Genomic DNA, 15,390 nt, shown 5'->3' with positions numbered 1-15,390 from the left:
CAAAAGTGCCTTTAGTTTATCTATTTATTTTTGGCACAGAGGAATGGCTGGGGCGAAAGCCGGTCCCATTCTCAAGCTGTTCTTTGTTCTCCAGTTTATCCAATACCCCTTATCCCTCTCCTCGCCCTTCCACCTCCCCCTCTCCATTTTACCACCAGTCTTAAAAATTAAGCTGTGCATGAAACCAAATACCCCACTTGAACACTGCCCAGCAAATGCTCTTCATGGTCACAGAAGAGTACTAATCGACCATAAAAACAACGGTAAGAGCAGCAGGCCTTGTAAGGGCAGAGGCTACAACAAGCATCTGACACAAACAGCAGTTTTAAAGAAAAAATAATATTTATTTGCAATATAAACAAAGTCCCAATATTGGATCAGTATATATAGGGTCACTGATTTTCCTTCATAACTCAGAAAGCAGAACCATTCCTCACTAACAAGCTCTCACTTGGACTAATCAGAAGATGCATCTTTTTTTATTCTTTTTTTTTTCTTTAAAGAAGAAAGACCACTAAGAGCACAGGAAGCCTTTACAAACCAGCTTAGCTGTAATGCAATACAGATGCACTGTCCAAAAATCCCTGAAAAAATAAATTCCTCCATGAGGTAAGATGCAATTAGGATATTCTCCGTTTTCTCACTCACAACTGTACTTACACCCATTCTCCCTTCCAATGACCCACGATCCCAACATTGTTGCAAACGAAACTCAATGAACAAACGAACAAAAAACAACCAGAAAACAAGAAAGAGAAGCTCATTCCAACATTCTGGTGACATCTTTAACAAAAAAGACCGGTTTCAGGATGTGACAGCGTCAAACATTCCTCCAGGTGGATTTTTTTTATTTTTTTTTCTTTTTCTTGAAAAAAGTACAAAAAAACTGGATATTTAGAAAAAAATCCGTGGCTTCTTTTTTTTTTTTTTTCTCTTTTCAGTTACATGAGAGTTAAAGTGGATGGGGAGGGGGGAGAAAGGAGGGACTACATTGCAGCCAATAAGGAAACCTCCAAATCCGTTCTGCCCTCCTCCCAGAAATTATCACCACTTCCTCCCCTCCCAGCTTGGTCTAAGGTGTTTGCCAAACACTAGCCAGAAATATAAACAAGTCTTCTCAGAATAGAAGGCACAGCATAAAGTTATTCGAAAGAGGAAAGGAAAAAAATCAGAACCTCTGTTGAAAGCTCCAATCATCTCAGAATTTGCCAGTTAATATATATATATTCATATATATAAAAAAATTCTGTTACAACGCTCTCCTCGTCATTTCCACATCTCTTCACTCCCCTCACACGCTCCATGCGTGACGATTCAGTCCCGTCCCGCTACACAATCCTTGCTCTGCTCCAGGCGCTCGCTGTGTTCCCCCCTCTGCCCTGCACACGTGGGAAAGGATCGAGTGTGCACAAGAAACGCCAGCATCACAACTCCCTTCTGTACTCGGGAAGCTGGAATGGTTTCAGGCCAGCTGGATGACGTTAAGTCAGTCAACAGGCAGCAGAGAATGAAGCTGGGCTCAGACATGCTTCTACCAAATCTGAAGGCTGCGAGAGTTTTACCTCTGGCAACAGCAAACTGGTTTTGGCAGAGGTGGCATTAAAAAAAGCTTGCGGCTTAGTCACCTTGGCTGAATCAGTGCAGAGTTTGTGATTGTGAGTGCAGGAGTGGTGAAGGGGTTGCGTTTAAGCCCAACTGGCCTTCACACATAACAAAGCTTCCTACCAGATGCTAACAACAACAGCAGCAGCATGTATCTCTCTCTGGAGTACCCAGTAATATGCCAGGACATACCAAGGCTTCACAAAGTGTGCAAAATGCATTTGGTCAATATAAACATTTGATTAAAAAAAAAATAAATGATCAACCAAGAAACAGAATAAAATACTGGTTTTGCAACCTCGTCTGTACAAACAGTCAGGAACTTACATCTTTAAAAAGAGTTTGAACCCAAAGCTCGAGTAAGATCTACCTTTTCTTTCTTTTTAAACCAAAAAAAAAATAAAAGTAAACTTGGGTTTTAAAACAGTCTTGGCCCAACACCTTTTGTTCAAGGTTTCCAAGTGCATAAATCTCCTCACTTTCCACAGCAAGCTAACCCCTGGTAGCTCTTCGCACATGTGCGTATTCTGACAGTCCCAATGCACCCAGGAAAGCGGTTATTGCCGGTGACAGCTGCGTTCAAAACGCTGTAACATCGCCCATATTAAATAACCCCCTGTAAAAAGACTACCTCTTCAAACCACTTTGATCAGGATACTAATGAACGGCATTAGCCTTCGTAAAGCAGCGATCAGGCACCTCTGCCCAGAGAAGCTAGTCGTTTCAGAGCTGCCTGGCAAGACAGATACTTTTGTAAGAGTTGAAATGCTCAAGAGAAGCGATTCGATGCTCGAGTTCCCAACCAGGCAGCATCCCCTTCATGTGGACTCCAGAGTGTTCAGCTGAAACAGGTTGTGGTTGGTAGGGGTGGTGAAGTAGAGCTGTTCGCTGGGTGAGCGGTTGTCACAAGGGCTGTTGAGTCCCAGAGTCCTCTCAAAGTCCAGGAGCTGGCCCATGAAGTTAAAGTTTGGGGAAATGTTGGATTTTTTCCTTTTCACAAAGTCATAGGCATCATTCAGGGACAAGTTGAGTTTTTGCATCAAGTAGGCGACAGTGACTGTTACGGACCGGCTGATGCCAGCGAGGCAGTGAACAAGGATCCCACACTTCTTGGAACGGGCCTCATCTGAAACAAGACAAGGGGAAGGGGGAGTCTATTATTCTGCACCAAAAATGCATGGCTTTGGAGCAGGGCCAGGTGGCAGCTGCAAGCTCCCAGGACCAGGATGACTGCCAGAACTGGATCCCCAGCTCCTAGTGACAACATCTCATGTCTCTTTGACACCCACATCTCTCCCCAGAGGGCTTCAGAGATGTTCCCACTGCAAGGGGAAGATGCACATCCCTGTTCCGCGCAGCAAGACCAACCATCTCACGTGCTTGAGTGTTATTAATCAAGCCTAGCAACACATCCTTTGCCTCAGGAGCATCAGTACCCTCTATTCAAACAGAGAAATGGAAAATCCCACAGAAGGCAGGCGGAGCTGGAGACAACAGCTCCAGGGAGATGCTGGTGGTCAGGCACAGCACACCCACCTCAGCACCAACTAACCAGGGAAGGCTAGGCACTCAATGTGGGGCTGCAGCCCAGCACCACACAAGCTATTCTCTTCTGCTGTTCTTGCTCTCCTTCCACTAGAAAGTTACAGGAATGTAGTCAAAGGCAATTTAAGCCGAGTCTGAAGTGCAGGAACTTCCCTTATTGTGAAATTGCTCTTTAGGATCGACAGAAATGCACTTCAGTACAAACAAACGCTTGTGCTGGAGGAGCCTCTTAGGATGAATGGTAGCAGGGAGCAGGAATGCAGGCTGGACCAAAAAATGGCGAGAGAACAGCAACGAGATTTCCCCTCCCTTGCCACCAATTGAAAAGCACACACACACTCATTGTCTCTCGCACAGCCGGAACAGCGTGATCCCTTTATGAATCGACATCTTAGTGCTGAAAGAGGGACACGCCGCTGAGAGCACTGAATGCATGCAAGTACCCAGCACTGCTTACTTCTGGGCAGCCCTATCTGAAGTCAGTCATTTGACTGAGAGCTTGTCAGGGAGGGAGAGGGTGGCAGGAGAAAGAGAATCCTCAGGCAAAGACAGAGGTAAGAGACACTCTGGCATCACAAGCACAGGGAAGGGCAAAGAAGACAGAAGCAAAACAAAATCCACACCAGAGCCACAACAGGTTTTCTGCTCCAGCCTCCAAAACCAGGCAAGAATTTCCAGTACAGGGGGAATCACCCCCCCGTGTACCCAACCCTCCCCATTCAACATTTTTCTGAGACATTTTTGCTTTTCATCTGACCTGCGCCACATTTCTTGGTGTTTGGCTTTAGAGTGAGGTAATCCTCCATTTCCTGTCATTAACTGGAAAGCACAAGCGCAGTGTTCACAGAGACATCGGCTGACTGGAGCCGACAGATCCCAAATGCCACATGCCAGCACCTCACCCCTGACCACGATCCATGGGAAGTGCAGACAGGATATCAGATGGGTCCCTGCTGCCACACTGAAGCTGCTTCTGACCACAATCGTGTTACAGGAGGACAGAAGCTGGGGGCAAAGGAGAGCACATGGATACCAGGGCTTTAGGATGGCTGAAGAGCAGCTGAGGACCTGCCACTGCCCTGCCTCATTTCAGGCCTTACAGCACAGCAAAAGCATACAGCAGGGTCAACAAAGCAGCATCAAAACACACAGTGCAGATTTCAGCCTGAAGGAAAAGGTCCCCCTCTCCTTTACCAGTACCAATCAGATATTGAGCCATAGCGTTTCTAATGGTGGTAATGACTACATGTGCCATTCACCCCCCATAAATCAGAACTGATTAGGCTAATGACCATCATGAGCAGACAGCACAGGTCATGCTGGAAGTGTACACACCTATTCAGCCCAACAGACACTTCTCACAGAATAAGAAGCAATCTTTAAAGTCAGTGCTAGCCTGGGAGAAGAGATTTACCTCCCTGCAGCCTTCCCCCACGACCAGCCATAGCCCTCTCAGGGGCTGTCTGCACAGCAGTTTTTCCAGCTGAGCTCTGCAGTGTAATTATAATCACTAACTCATTGTGTTGACACTTACCTTAGGAGAAGCATCCATACAAGGAGTTAGTTATGCTAGGGAGACTTACAGGAGGATCGCAACTAGACTAGCAAATCCCCTCAGGAAAAGGACATTCTTCCCCCTCCCAGATTTTAACCACACGTGGGGCTGTGGAATTGCTGGCACCAGTCATGTTAATGCAATTCCCATCATCACTCATTCCTCCAAGCAAGCAGGCAAAGGAGCTCCCTACCGCCTCATTTCAGCCATTCCACACAAATGAAAACCCCATATGAAGGCAAGAGACAGCAGGGCTGGTCTCACACCTGCAGGTAAGCTGAGGTGCTGTAAGAGGGTTGAATTTTGGAAGGGGAGGCTTTCCTGAACACAGCCAGGTAACACACACCAGAAGTGTCACCTTGGCAGCATAAGCTGATGCTGTGCCCCAGAGAGGTGAGGCCAGAGATGAGCAACAGCCCTGGGAAGCAGCTTGCCACATTCCCAAGCAGTGAGTACAAAAAGAGATGTTCTGCCAACTACCTACCAATGAAAGCAATGGCCTCGGGAAAGAACTGCGAGAGGTTCTGGCTCCAGTGATCTGAGATGGGGATCTGCTTGTACTTGAACTCTCCGTCATGCTCAAACATGTTTGGCAGGTTGGGAGTTACATTCAGGATGTATTTAATGCCGTATTTGCCCAGGACGTCCAAGTTGGTCGAATCTTTGGCACAGCCCAGGTACAAGTAAGGTAGGATCTGGACTGGAAAGGCAGGCTGATTGTTAGGGATGGGGCTCCCATCCGACTCCGTGGCACTGCTGGGTTCCCTGTCGGATTCGCCATCTGAGCAGTCGGAGCTTATCCGCAACCCTCCCAGGCCAAGGACAGATGCTGGGGGTGAGTTGCTGGGTGAGGAGCTGTCAAGGTTCGTCTCACAGTGCTCTGAATACTCAGTCTGAAACTTGTTAAAGCCACCTGAGAAAGGGGAAAGGAGAGAGGGGAAAGGCAGAGAGAAAAAGATGTTTTATTGTTCAGAATGGGAAGTCCTTCTACATGGACATATATACATGTTACTTAGCAAGTCTTTGCCAGCAAAAAAAGTTGGTACACCTTCAACTTCACACCAAGAAAAGCATCTCCCTGTTCTCTCATCTTCCCTGGGCAGACTGCTACTGACTAAACACATCCCAGGAAACCAGAGTGTTTCTTACAATGTTCGATATTGCTTGTGACAAATAAGGTCCAAATCTCAATCACAAAAGAAACAAAAGTCCAAAAATAAAATCAATGGCAAGAAACAATCTTGCCTTGTTCTGCTTCTCAGCAGCATGGGTCTGGGGCAGTTTAGGCAAGAGCTATTATGCCACCTAGTCAGAAAAACATAAAAGTATCTGCATCTAAAAGATAAAGTAAGAACCACCACCACATACCCAGCCCAGTAAAACCCAATAAAAGCATTCTCCTTCAAGCAGGAATAAAGACCTTAAGTGTTGCCAAAGTGTGATTTACACACTACTGATGTATTTGGTGACAGAGCAGTGTCACAGGTTGGTTCTTCACCCAAACCACAGCAGGCTTGAGGAGGGATGGGACCCTTTAGGTCTGCTCCCAAGCAATTCAACTTCTCACCTCAATAGCTTGGGAAGGAAGGCAGAGGCAGAAAAGCAAAAACCCCACAGATCTATCTACCTCCTTTCCAGGCAATATTAAACCAGAGCTCAGCCATCGGTTCTGACACTGACAAATGGTTTAATTAGAAAGGCCTCCTGGAAACTCTGTTAGTGGGTTCGGTGGTTGTGGCGGGTCACTGAGCAGGACAAACAGCTCCTGCCACATCCATTCATGAAAAAGGCTCGTCCTCATCCTCCTCCTCCCCCCCCCCCCCCGCACCAGACAGCGCCGAGGAGCCATTTTGGAATGTTAATTGGAAACATTTCCCACCGAGGCTCCTGGAAAAAGGCAGAGAAAGGGGCTCAGCTCCTCCCCTGCCCACGGGGAGAGCTTAGGAGCAACTTCAAAGCTGCTCCTTCCTCCCAGGGATGAGGAGGACTGGGGAGAGAAACTGGAAAACAAAGCGAAGGAGCCACAGAGCCCACTGGGAAACCCCAAATCGGGATGGGATGGGGACTCACCCACTGGTTCAGGCAAGGAATGGAAGGACAGAGGGAACGGGATCAACCTCCATGCTTGCCTATGTATGTGCATCCCCCCATGTCATCTTTTTAAGGAGACTCGTGCTGCCAGCACTGCCCTGAAGGCTGGTTCCCACATTCCTGCCTGTCTCCCTGTCACCGCAGGGGCTCCCCCGGCTGCGCAAAAGGGGGCTACGAAGAAGCAGCAATGCTTTTTAAAGAGCTGCAAGTGGCAACTTTCTTCACCACTCTCCCCACACACACGCCTCCGCTCTTCTGTTATTCCTGCCTCAAAGCCGCCACCCAGCGACCGGACTGGGAGGATGGGAAGGGTCCCAGCAGCCCAGCTGTGAGCCCTGCTCAGCTCGCTGCGGGGGCCCGCTGAGATCTTTCCAGATGACCAAAAAAACCCCAAATACACAAATATATCTACGTACCTATATATATGGGCATATATACATGAGAACATTAAGAAAACCAAAACGCCCTCACGTAAGGAGATGTGCGGGCCTGGGCTCCCCGCTCCGGGGGAGCAGCCGGGCTGCCCTCTCCCAGCCCCGCCAGCACTGCCAGGAAAAGAGGGATAAAACCCCAACCGCTCTCTCACCGGAGATGGGGGAGCACAAAACAAAATCAGGGAGGGCCGCTCCCCGCCTCAGAAAATAAACGGACTGTAGCTTCCAAAGGGGAGCCTAACACCGGGAGCCCTCGGAAGGCTCTCCGGGACCGGAGGTGGGGGGCGCCCGGCCGGGGTCGGCTCGGGACTCCCTGCTGCTGCTGCCGGGGAGGGGAGGCAGGAAGGAGCGGAGCGCTCCCAGCGCCTCCAGCCTGCGACCATTTTGTGCGGGGAATTAAAGCGGGATGCGGTGTGTGTGTGCGCGAAATATATACCTAAAAACCAAAATCAATCCGGCGGAGGAAGACAACAACCCTGCCACCCCCGGCCGCGCAAGGGATGGCGATGCAGGGGCCGTCCGGCAGCTGCGGGGGGCATGATGGGGACGGGAGGCTGCAGAAAGGGCTGGGGGCACCTCACCTTTCAGGTAATAGGCTTTACAGCCGTCATCGCGCAGCTTCTGGAGCAGAAGCCCCAGGACGGAGGTGGCGGCGCCGCCGTCCTGCCAGTCGGCGGTGGCCTCGTCGTAGAGCAGTACGGTATCGGCCTTGCAGCGCTTGACGAAGCGCTCCTTGTCCTCGTGGTTGGGGATGATGGAGCGGATGGGCAGGTTGCCCTTCTTGAGGCGGCGGAGCATGAGCCCAGGGATGGCCAGGTTGATGGCCGTCTCGATGTGCGAGCTCTCGAAGAGCTCGTGGGGGCGGCAGTCGAGCAGCAGCAGCGAGCGGCCGCCGCCCGACTCCAGCTCCTCCTGCAGCCACTCCGCGCTCTTGCACGGCATCGCCGCAGCCATGGGCGCCCGCGGGGAGCTCCCCCAGACCTGCGTTTTCATGGGGCTCGGCAGCGCCCGGCCCCACCGGCCACCCACGCGGCGCTCGGACGCGGCTCCGGCTCCGCTGCTTCCTCCCGGCTCCGGCCCCGGGTGCGCTCAGCGCTGCGCAGGACGCGGCGCCGCTCCGCACGGCCGTCGGTACGCGTTGCTTGCGGCCCGGAGAGCGGCGGCCCCCGCTCTGCTTTACGCGGTGCGCCCCATCCCGGCGGCCTCAATTAAAGCGGGGCTTCGCCGGTGCTCGGCGTGTCATGCCTCGGGAGGCGGGGCGGGCAGCGGGGCCGGCCGAGCCGCAGCAAGCCCCGCCTGCCGCGGCGCGGAGCCGCGCACACGCACCGGGCGGTGCGGACCCGAGCGGAGGCTCCGCCCCAGGCGAGCATCACCGCCTCCCACCGTGTCCCCATCGCCAATGGGGCGAGGCGGCGGAAGGAGAGGTAGCCCAATATGGGCAGGGGCCGGGCCCGAGGGGGGCCGGGGCTGGCTGGGGCCCCACCGCCTTCCGCCTGCTTTCAGCCAACAGTGCAAGGAAAAGGACTGGGAGTGAAGAGACGCGGCCCACAGGGAGGGGGTGCGGAACTTGAGCGGGGTCTGAGGGGGTCATGCCCAGCCCTGCCTCGGTCTTTGACAGCAACGCGCAGCTCCAAAGTAAAGTTGCCTGCCACTCATTAAGCATCCGGATTCACTTTTCGTTCTCAGAATGAGCTTCAAAATAGATTATTTTATCTGTGCGTTCTCGGTTATTTTTAGAGTATCTTCCCCTTTGGTATCCACTACTAAAAATACAAACCTTTTGTGCCGGAATATTGAAGTTTCAAAGCAGGAATGTAAACGGAGGCATCCTTCTGGTTTCCTTCCATCTTTTACATGCCTTTTTATGTGAATCAGTCCCCTGGTTCCAGAAGTTTTCCATGCCTCACACAAACTGTTCCTGTTACAAAATAGATTTGATCTTTCTCTTTTTAATGAGGAGGATGACATTAAAAATGTGGTTTTGTGTGAAGTGCTTCTATGGCAGTCTATTTTCACCATGCAGGCAGTCAAACATTGATGGGTTGCTCAGAGAGTTGTGCAATTTCCCCCCCTGTTGGTTTTCAAGACTGGATTCAGAACAGCTCCGAGTAACCCAGCCTGACCTCAGGGCTGACCTGGCTCTAAACAGGAGGTTTAATTACAGCCCTCCTGTGATCCTTTCTCACCTGGGTTATCCTACAAGCCCTTGCTTTCCAAATATCCATGGGCATGAGTAGGAGGGGGAACAGCTTCCCCTTCCCCATTCTGGGACAAACGAGCCATTCTCTTCTTTTGCCCTAACTTCTCTTTAGTGTCTCACTATAAACTTTCTCAACAAATACTGTTACAAAGGGAAGAGCCAGGATCTGCCTTACCAACTGATTCCCAGCCTTGACAACCTGACTATGGCTCACAGAATCATAGCATGGTTGGAAAGGACCTTAAGATCATCTAGCTCCAGCCCCCTGCCATGGGCAGGAACACCTCACACTAGACCAGGTCTCTCAAGGCTCTGCCCAGCCTTGCCTTGAAACTTTGGCCCGACCCTCTTGGCAGGGTTTTTTCCCAGCTGGCTACGTTTCAAGACCTGGGCTGTATCTTGTGTAACAGGAAAGATGTTCTTTAAAACACCCCCCAATACGCAAACAAACACGTGCACACACACAGAGTCTTAGTTGTAATACAGCTTAAAACTGTGCTGACCAAATGACGTCTCGGACAAAAAGTACAAATCGGATTGTATTTCAAGATACTTTTCAGCCAGTCAGGATCTGCTTTTCCAAAAAGCCAAGATCTACTACTGACACCATAACAGAGCCACTGTCTCCCCAGTGGTCTTTTGTATACCCTTGACACATAAAATATCCCAAAGAGGACGTTTTTCTCTGTCTTCAGTACCAAAGCAGCACTCGTATATGCTGGGGTCCCTGTTTCCTTTTAGTCTAATTCCTAAGTCTGGATCCTCATGAACATACAGACACAACACAGCCCTGTGAGCAGGATGAGCACCCTATTGCAAAATGCTCTGTGCTCGGATGCTCCGAACCATTTGTGGATTTCATCAGCGTCAGCAAAACAAGCGCCGTGTTTGACATGGCTTTTTTTTGTGACTCAAGTGTGCCCAAGAAAGCGGAACAGACGAAGCTGTCCACTTCCCCTTGCCCAGTTTATTTTTACTGCTGGTTGCTGTGGGAAGCTATTGTGATTCAGTGTTGCAGTAGGAAGTTACTAACGCTGCTCTTGCAGCAGAGGACGTTGAGGTTCTTATGCAAGCCACAGTCACAGTGAAAATAGCTGACCTTTCAGTACGCTTATCAAAGCACCTTCCATTCATACAGGGAACAGAGGTTGCTTGCAAAGAACTTACTCTGGGTCAAAAGCCCTTGGTGGACTGAAAACAGTGCCCAGATATCTCATCGGGACCCTAGCGAAGGAGGCGGGTGTGACACCAGGATGAAATGTTTCACCTCCGTTTTGAGGTCGCATTAGCAACCACACCAGTTTCAGGACCGGCCCCAGGCGCATCACCTGCAGAGACAAGACCAGATTTCACCCTGTTGAGGCCGAAAGTAAAATAATGTCAGTGAGCACATCATCTGCCTGCCCAGCCAGGAGCTGAGGGACACGGGGGACATCCTCCTCCCATCTCCGAGCCCTCAGGATCACGGTTCACCCTGGTGAGCTGCCCTGCAGGCACAGGCAGCGGCACAGGCAGGGCAGGCTGCGGTGGGTGCCAGCCTGTCGGCGTGCTGCCCTCTGGAGTCAGCCGCTCCAAAATGCACCTCCGCCGAAAACCAGACCGAGTCACCAGCATCCCTGTGCCAGGCCCCTTCGCATCCTCCCCGCAGCAGCCGGGACTGCCATCCAGAGGGGTTTCTTCACATGAGTTTTCCCGAAACACGGACGATGGACAGCGTGCCAGCTGCAGCCAGGATGCGCCAGCACCTCCTTCAGTACAGCAGGGCTGGCAGAAGCTCAAGGGTCTTGGAGGTGTTTGCCTCACCATGTATGTGGCTTTGCTGAGAGCCAGAAGATCAGCATGTGTCCGGAAATGAGCAGCTTTAGCTCAACTCCAGAGTCCCAAGTGCTTGTGACAAGGACAACACAAAGCAGTAACTGCTCTACAGATGGGCTGCCATCATCTCTGTGCTGTACGACCACAGCTGGCATCAGGTTTCTAATGCACAGGGCTGTGTGTGTCTTTCTGATTGTTGTTCTGCTGTGAAAAGACTCCTCCAACAGTCTTTCTACTCGATGGCCAGCATGGCGATCAGTAACTTCCCCATGCCCACAGCCACATCTTGTCAGCTTGGCTTCAGATTGCTTCTGTGCTCATCCATTCCGGTTTCCCATGATGCCAATGCAGCTGTCATCTCAGGTTCCTCATTTTCATTGCCACCACCACTCTTTTCCCAGGTTCTCCACCCTCAGGCTCTATTTTGATGTCTTTTTTCCACCTGGGTCTTTGTCTTGTGTTTCAGAAACAAAGCCCACGAATCATGGCAGAACACAAGGTAAATGCCTCCTTAGCAGATGTTTACTCAAAACTCAGTCCAGGTCCTGACTTAGCACCTCAGTGTCATCGCTCCCAAGGATGTGACAGACACTACTTTGCACCAGGGAGCAACCACAGTCTGAGTACAGCTTAGGTGGGGGATAAAGTTCCCAAGGATTTGGAAAGTCAAGCAAAAGGATTTGCAATCAGAACCTGGTCAGAAGTTAAACCACATTTTCTTTGTAAAAACAAACCTCTGATAAACATGTCTGCTTTTTAACAGGCACTTTCTCAACAACATTGCACCCCAAAAGGATTTTCCTTCCAGTCTCAGCTGCCAAAGTAGCCCTTCCCCCAACAACTCCGAGCTGTAGCAGATAAACCTTCCTAGGACTTAACTTCACATTGCTCAGTCAGCTGTTTGCAACATCTAATAACAAGCATCGGGTATGATTCATGGCCCAGATACAATCCATAAAGCTATTAAGCTCCTTCTAGCAGCTGTCTTCACCTGTCTCAGGTGCCTGTGGTCAAACATCCAGTACCAAGAGAGGATGCTCCTTCTTGGCAGCTCGATGATGGATGGACTGGCAGCTGGAGGCAATGTTCTGAGAGCCATATTCAGCTGGGAACTTGCTTGGATGACCTGGGCTCCTGGGGGAGTTCTGGTTTGCTCTGTGATGCTGAGTGAAATCAGTTTCCTGTACTGCTCCCTTCACATCCGTAGAATGCGGCTGGTGCCTCCCCATCACCTTTGCAAGCAGTTGGTTGCTAGAGAACCAAGCAGGGGCTGGTGTGATGTTAACATCCCCTTGCAGTGCTGAATTCCTTGGATTGAATTACTCTTTTCTATCTAAAAAAAACCAACAACAACCTAACACACTTTTTTTGTCTTCAGCTTTCCTTCCTAATGACTTAATTGAGGTAGGAGTTGTTTTGTCAGGGAAGGGCACTTGTTGATGGTTTACCCCATGTTTCCTTAATGTACGTAAGAGGTTAACTCCTGGTAGAAGAATTAGATGCATGGTTTTAACAGAAAGAAAAAAAAAAGAGAAAGGCACAAATTTGCTTTCTACTCCTGCACTAATTTGTGACTATTTTTATCAACGTTAGCACTGAGCCAGGGTAAAAATACTCCCTAGAAAGTTTAGAATTTACATTTGTCTTCATATATATTCAGCAGAAACCTCACTCTCCGGCCTCCGCACTGCCTAATCTGGATTCATTAGCTTCACCCACCCCCAAGAGAAGTGTCAGATGACTTTGGCCTGGTGAATCCTTCACCCACAAACACTCAGAGGGAAGATCCAAGCGCAGCGCTCTCCATTCTGCAGCAAGAGGCCCCGCAGAGCACCAGCAGGCATCTAACTCAGGGATGGAAACAGGTTCACTCTTCCTAACACAGCCTCTCTTCAGGGCAAAGCCTCTGGTGGGCTCCATCCTGTGAGGATGCTGAGCCCTAGCAAACATCTCTCCCCTGCTGGAATAGCCAGTTACATAAAAAACTCAGGAGATCCCCATGACTTCCAGGAAACCAAGGAGAGAAAAGTGGGCTCATAATTAATCAGTAGCCAAGGGCTCCAATGGGTTCCACCTGCAGCTCCAATCTAACTAATGTGAGAAAACATCATTGAGCAATGACAGCTTCCCTTCTTCCCTGCCTCTGCTTCCTGTGCTCCAGGCACCTTCCAGCAGGAGAACTTGAGAATGGTTAAGATTATTTATTCTTTTAGCAAGGGGCTTTAAATGAGTGGGTACAGAAGCTGTGTGATACCATGCTTACAAAGTCTTCCTTGCAGAGGATTAGTGGAGGGGGCAGCTTCAGTCCTTCCTTTGGCATTAGACCCTCCACAGGCTGTCACTGCAGTGACAGAGCAGACATGGACTTAAAAAGCCAACATCTGCTCTCAGGCCTGTCTCATACATGTATTGGATATAGACTGCACAGTGTATAGTTGAATATATACCTATATACCCCATTTACAATCATTCCTCACTCTGTATACCAAAACCCCTCACCTCCTTAGAAAACAGGCAATTCAGGAATGCCCCAAGACAGTGAGTGCAGGACCTGTTGGTGCCATCTGAGCACCCCCCCTCTGATCCTCATGTCTCCATTGCTTCCCCAGCTCTGCAGTTCCAGCACCCTGGGCTGCCTGCCCTGCACACATCAGCCTCTCCCAGGCTGCTTTCAAGCAGCAGTTTCCTGCAGAGCACCAGTTCTTCCCTAAGGATCACAGTGTCCAGTTTCCTCATGTGGGTTTTGCACAGGAAACAATTGCGAAAGCAGCTTCACCACTCACCAGGAAAGGCTGTGAATGAGCACGGTGGGCACAGGCTGCACCCAGCTCTGCATCCCTAACCCAGCTCCCCATCCATACATGCAACGGGGGGAGTTTTGTGCCCCATCTCTCCCAAGCTGCTGTTGGGATGCTGGCTTGGGACAGGGGAAGCAGACAGATGTGGAAAGGCTGGGATGGGTGCAAGCAGTGCAGAGCCTCCTGGGAGGTTGCCACATGGCCCCTCCAGCACCCAGCCTGTCCCTCTGGTGAGGGAAGCTGAGAGAAGACACTATGACTTTGCCAGGCTTTGTCTCACCAGCCTTTGCATGCTCCCTCCTCCCCATGGTGCTGGGTCTGGCCACCAAACACGAGGTCAGGCTCCTCTCCCCCTCACCTGAGCTGGATGATCACTGCTCCTCAGCCTGGGTCTCTGGTTCTCCTCTGGAGTGCAAACCCTGTCAGGAGTTCTCTACAGCACTGAAAGGCTGAGGCAGCCCAGCTCTGCTGGACCTGAGGCTGTGGTGGCTTCAGCAGCGCCGCTGGGGTTTACACCATGACACGATCAGCAGCAGCAGATGCAGGGACACGGCAGTGCACCACATCTCTGCTATCATCCAGTGCCATTGAGCCCTGAGCCGATGAAGGGACACCAGGGAAGCAGGTTGCCCTGTGCTGCTGCTCCTCATCATGGGTGGCTTTGAAGACAATTATAGTTCATATCCTTTCATTCCAATGAGGAGAAAGGTCTCCCAGCCAGTGCATGTCCCCCCACCATGCTGCTTGTCATACACATAGTTGTTCTAGATTGGATGGATTTGGTGGCTATGAATGGAAGAGCAATCCAGGCTCCGGCCCCACTTTAAGGTTTCACCACTCATGGTGTGGCAACACTGGTTTACATTGAGAAGTTCTGTCAGTCATCCATGAAGATGCTCCAGTTCCTGAAGGTTTTTTTCTTGCCCAAGTCCCCTGGTTTTTCAGACCCTCATTGAAATTAAAATAAAGCATAAAAGAAACCCCAAGAAGCCATTTCCGTGAAGCGTTTTGGAAGCAAGGGGCAGGTTCCCTTTTCAGAGCATTGTAAAACAACTTCTGTTTTCCTCCCAGTGTTAGTAATGTTCAGCTGAACCCCACTTTTTCCCACAGAAAAGTTAAGCTTTCAGGAAGCAAAGGTTTATTTTGAACATAAAGTGGCTCTTGGAACAGTCTCTTTTTCACTTGCTTTCTTTTAAAGAATTTAATGTATTTAACAAAGCTCCAATTTCCTGTGAACTCGTTCAGCAAGCCCTGCCAGTCCCTGGTCCAGCCCGTCTGACACTCTTGGGTACACTCACAGCTTTTGGGTACACATCTGTGACCTGCAAGAACATGATCCAGCACACAGGG

General features: G+C 50.4%; 1 protein-coding gene across 1 annotated transcript; it reads right to left on the bottom strand.

The window, feature by feature from the left end:
• Positions 1–323: 323 nt before the first annotated feature.
• Positions 324–8,443, bottom strand: DUSP7 (dual specificity phosphatase 7). Its single transcript, XM_034065993.1, has 3 exons — positions 7,809–8,443; positions 5,187–5,615; positions 324–2,728 (listed from the first exon to the last, which is right to left on the bottom strand). Exons 1-3 carry the CDS (start codon positions 8,218–8,220, stop codon positions 2,421–2,423), a joined length of 1,149 nt encoding a protein of 382 aa, XP_033921884.1. The 5' UTR covers positions 8,221–8,443; the 3' UTR covers positions 324–2,420.
• Between the last annotated feature and the right edge of the window lie 6,947 nt (positions 8,444–15,390).

Source organism: Melopsittacus undulatus, chromosome 9 (genome assembly GCF_012275295.1).
Source record: "Melopsittacus undulatus isolate bMelUnd1 chromosome 9, bMelUnd1.mat.Z, whole genome shotgun sequence".
In the NCBI taxonomy this organism is placed as follows: domain Eukaryota; kingdom Metazoa; phylum Chordata; class Aves; order Psittaciformes; family Psittaculidae; genus Melopsittacus; species Melopsittacus undulatus.
The sequence above is the reverse complement of the archived record's forward strand: the minus strand, read 5'-3'. Positions and strand labels throughout refer to the sequence as shown.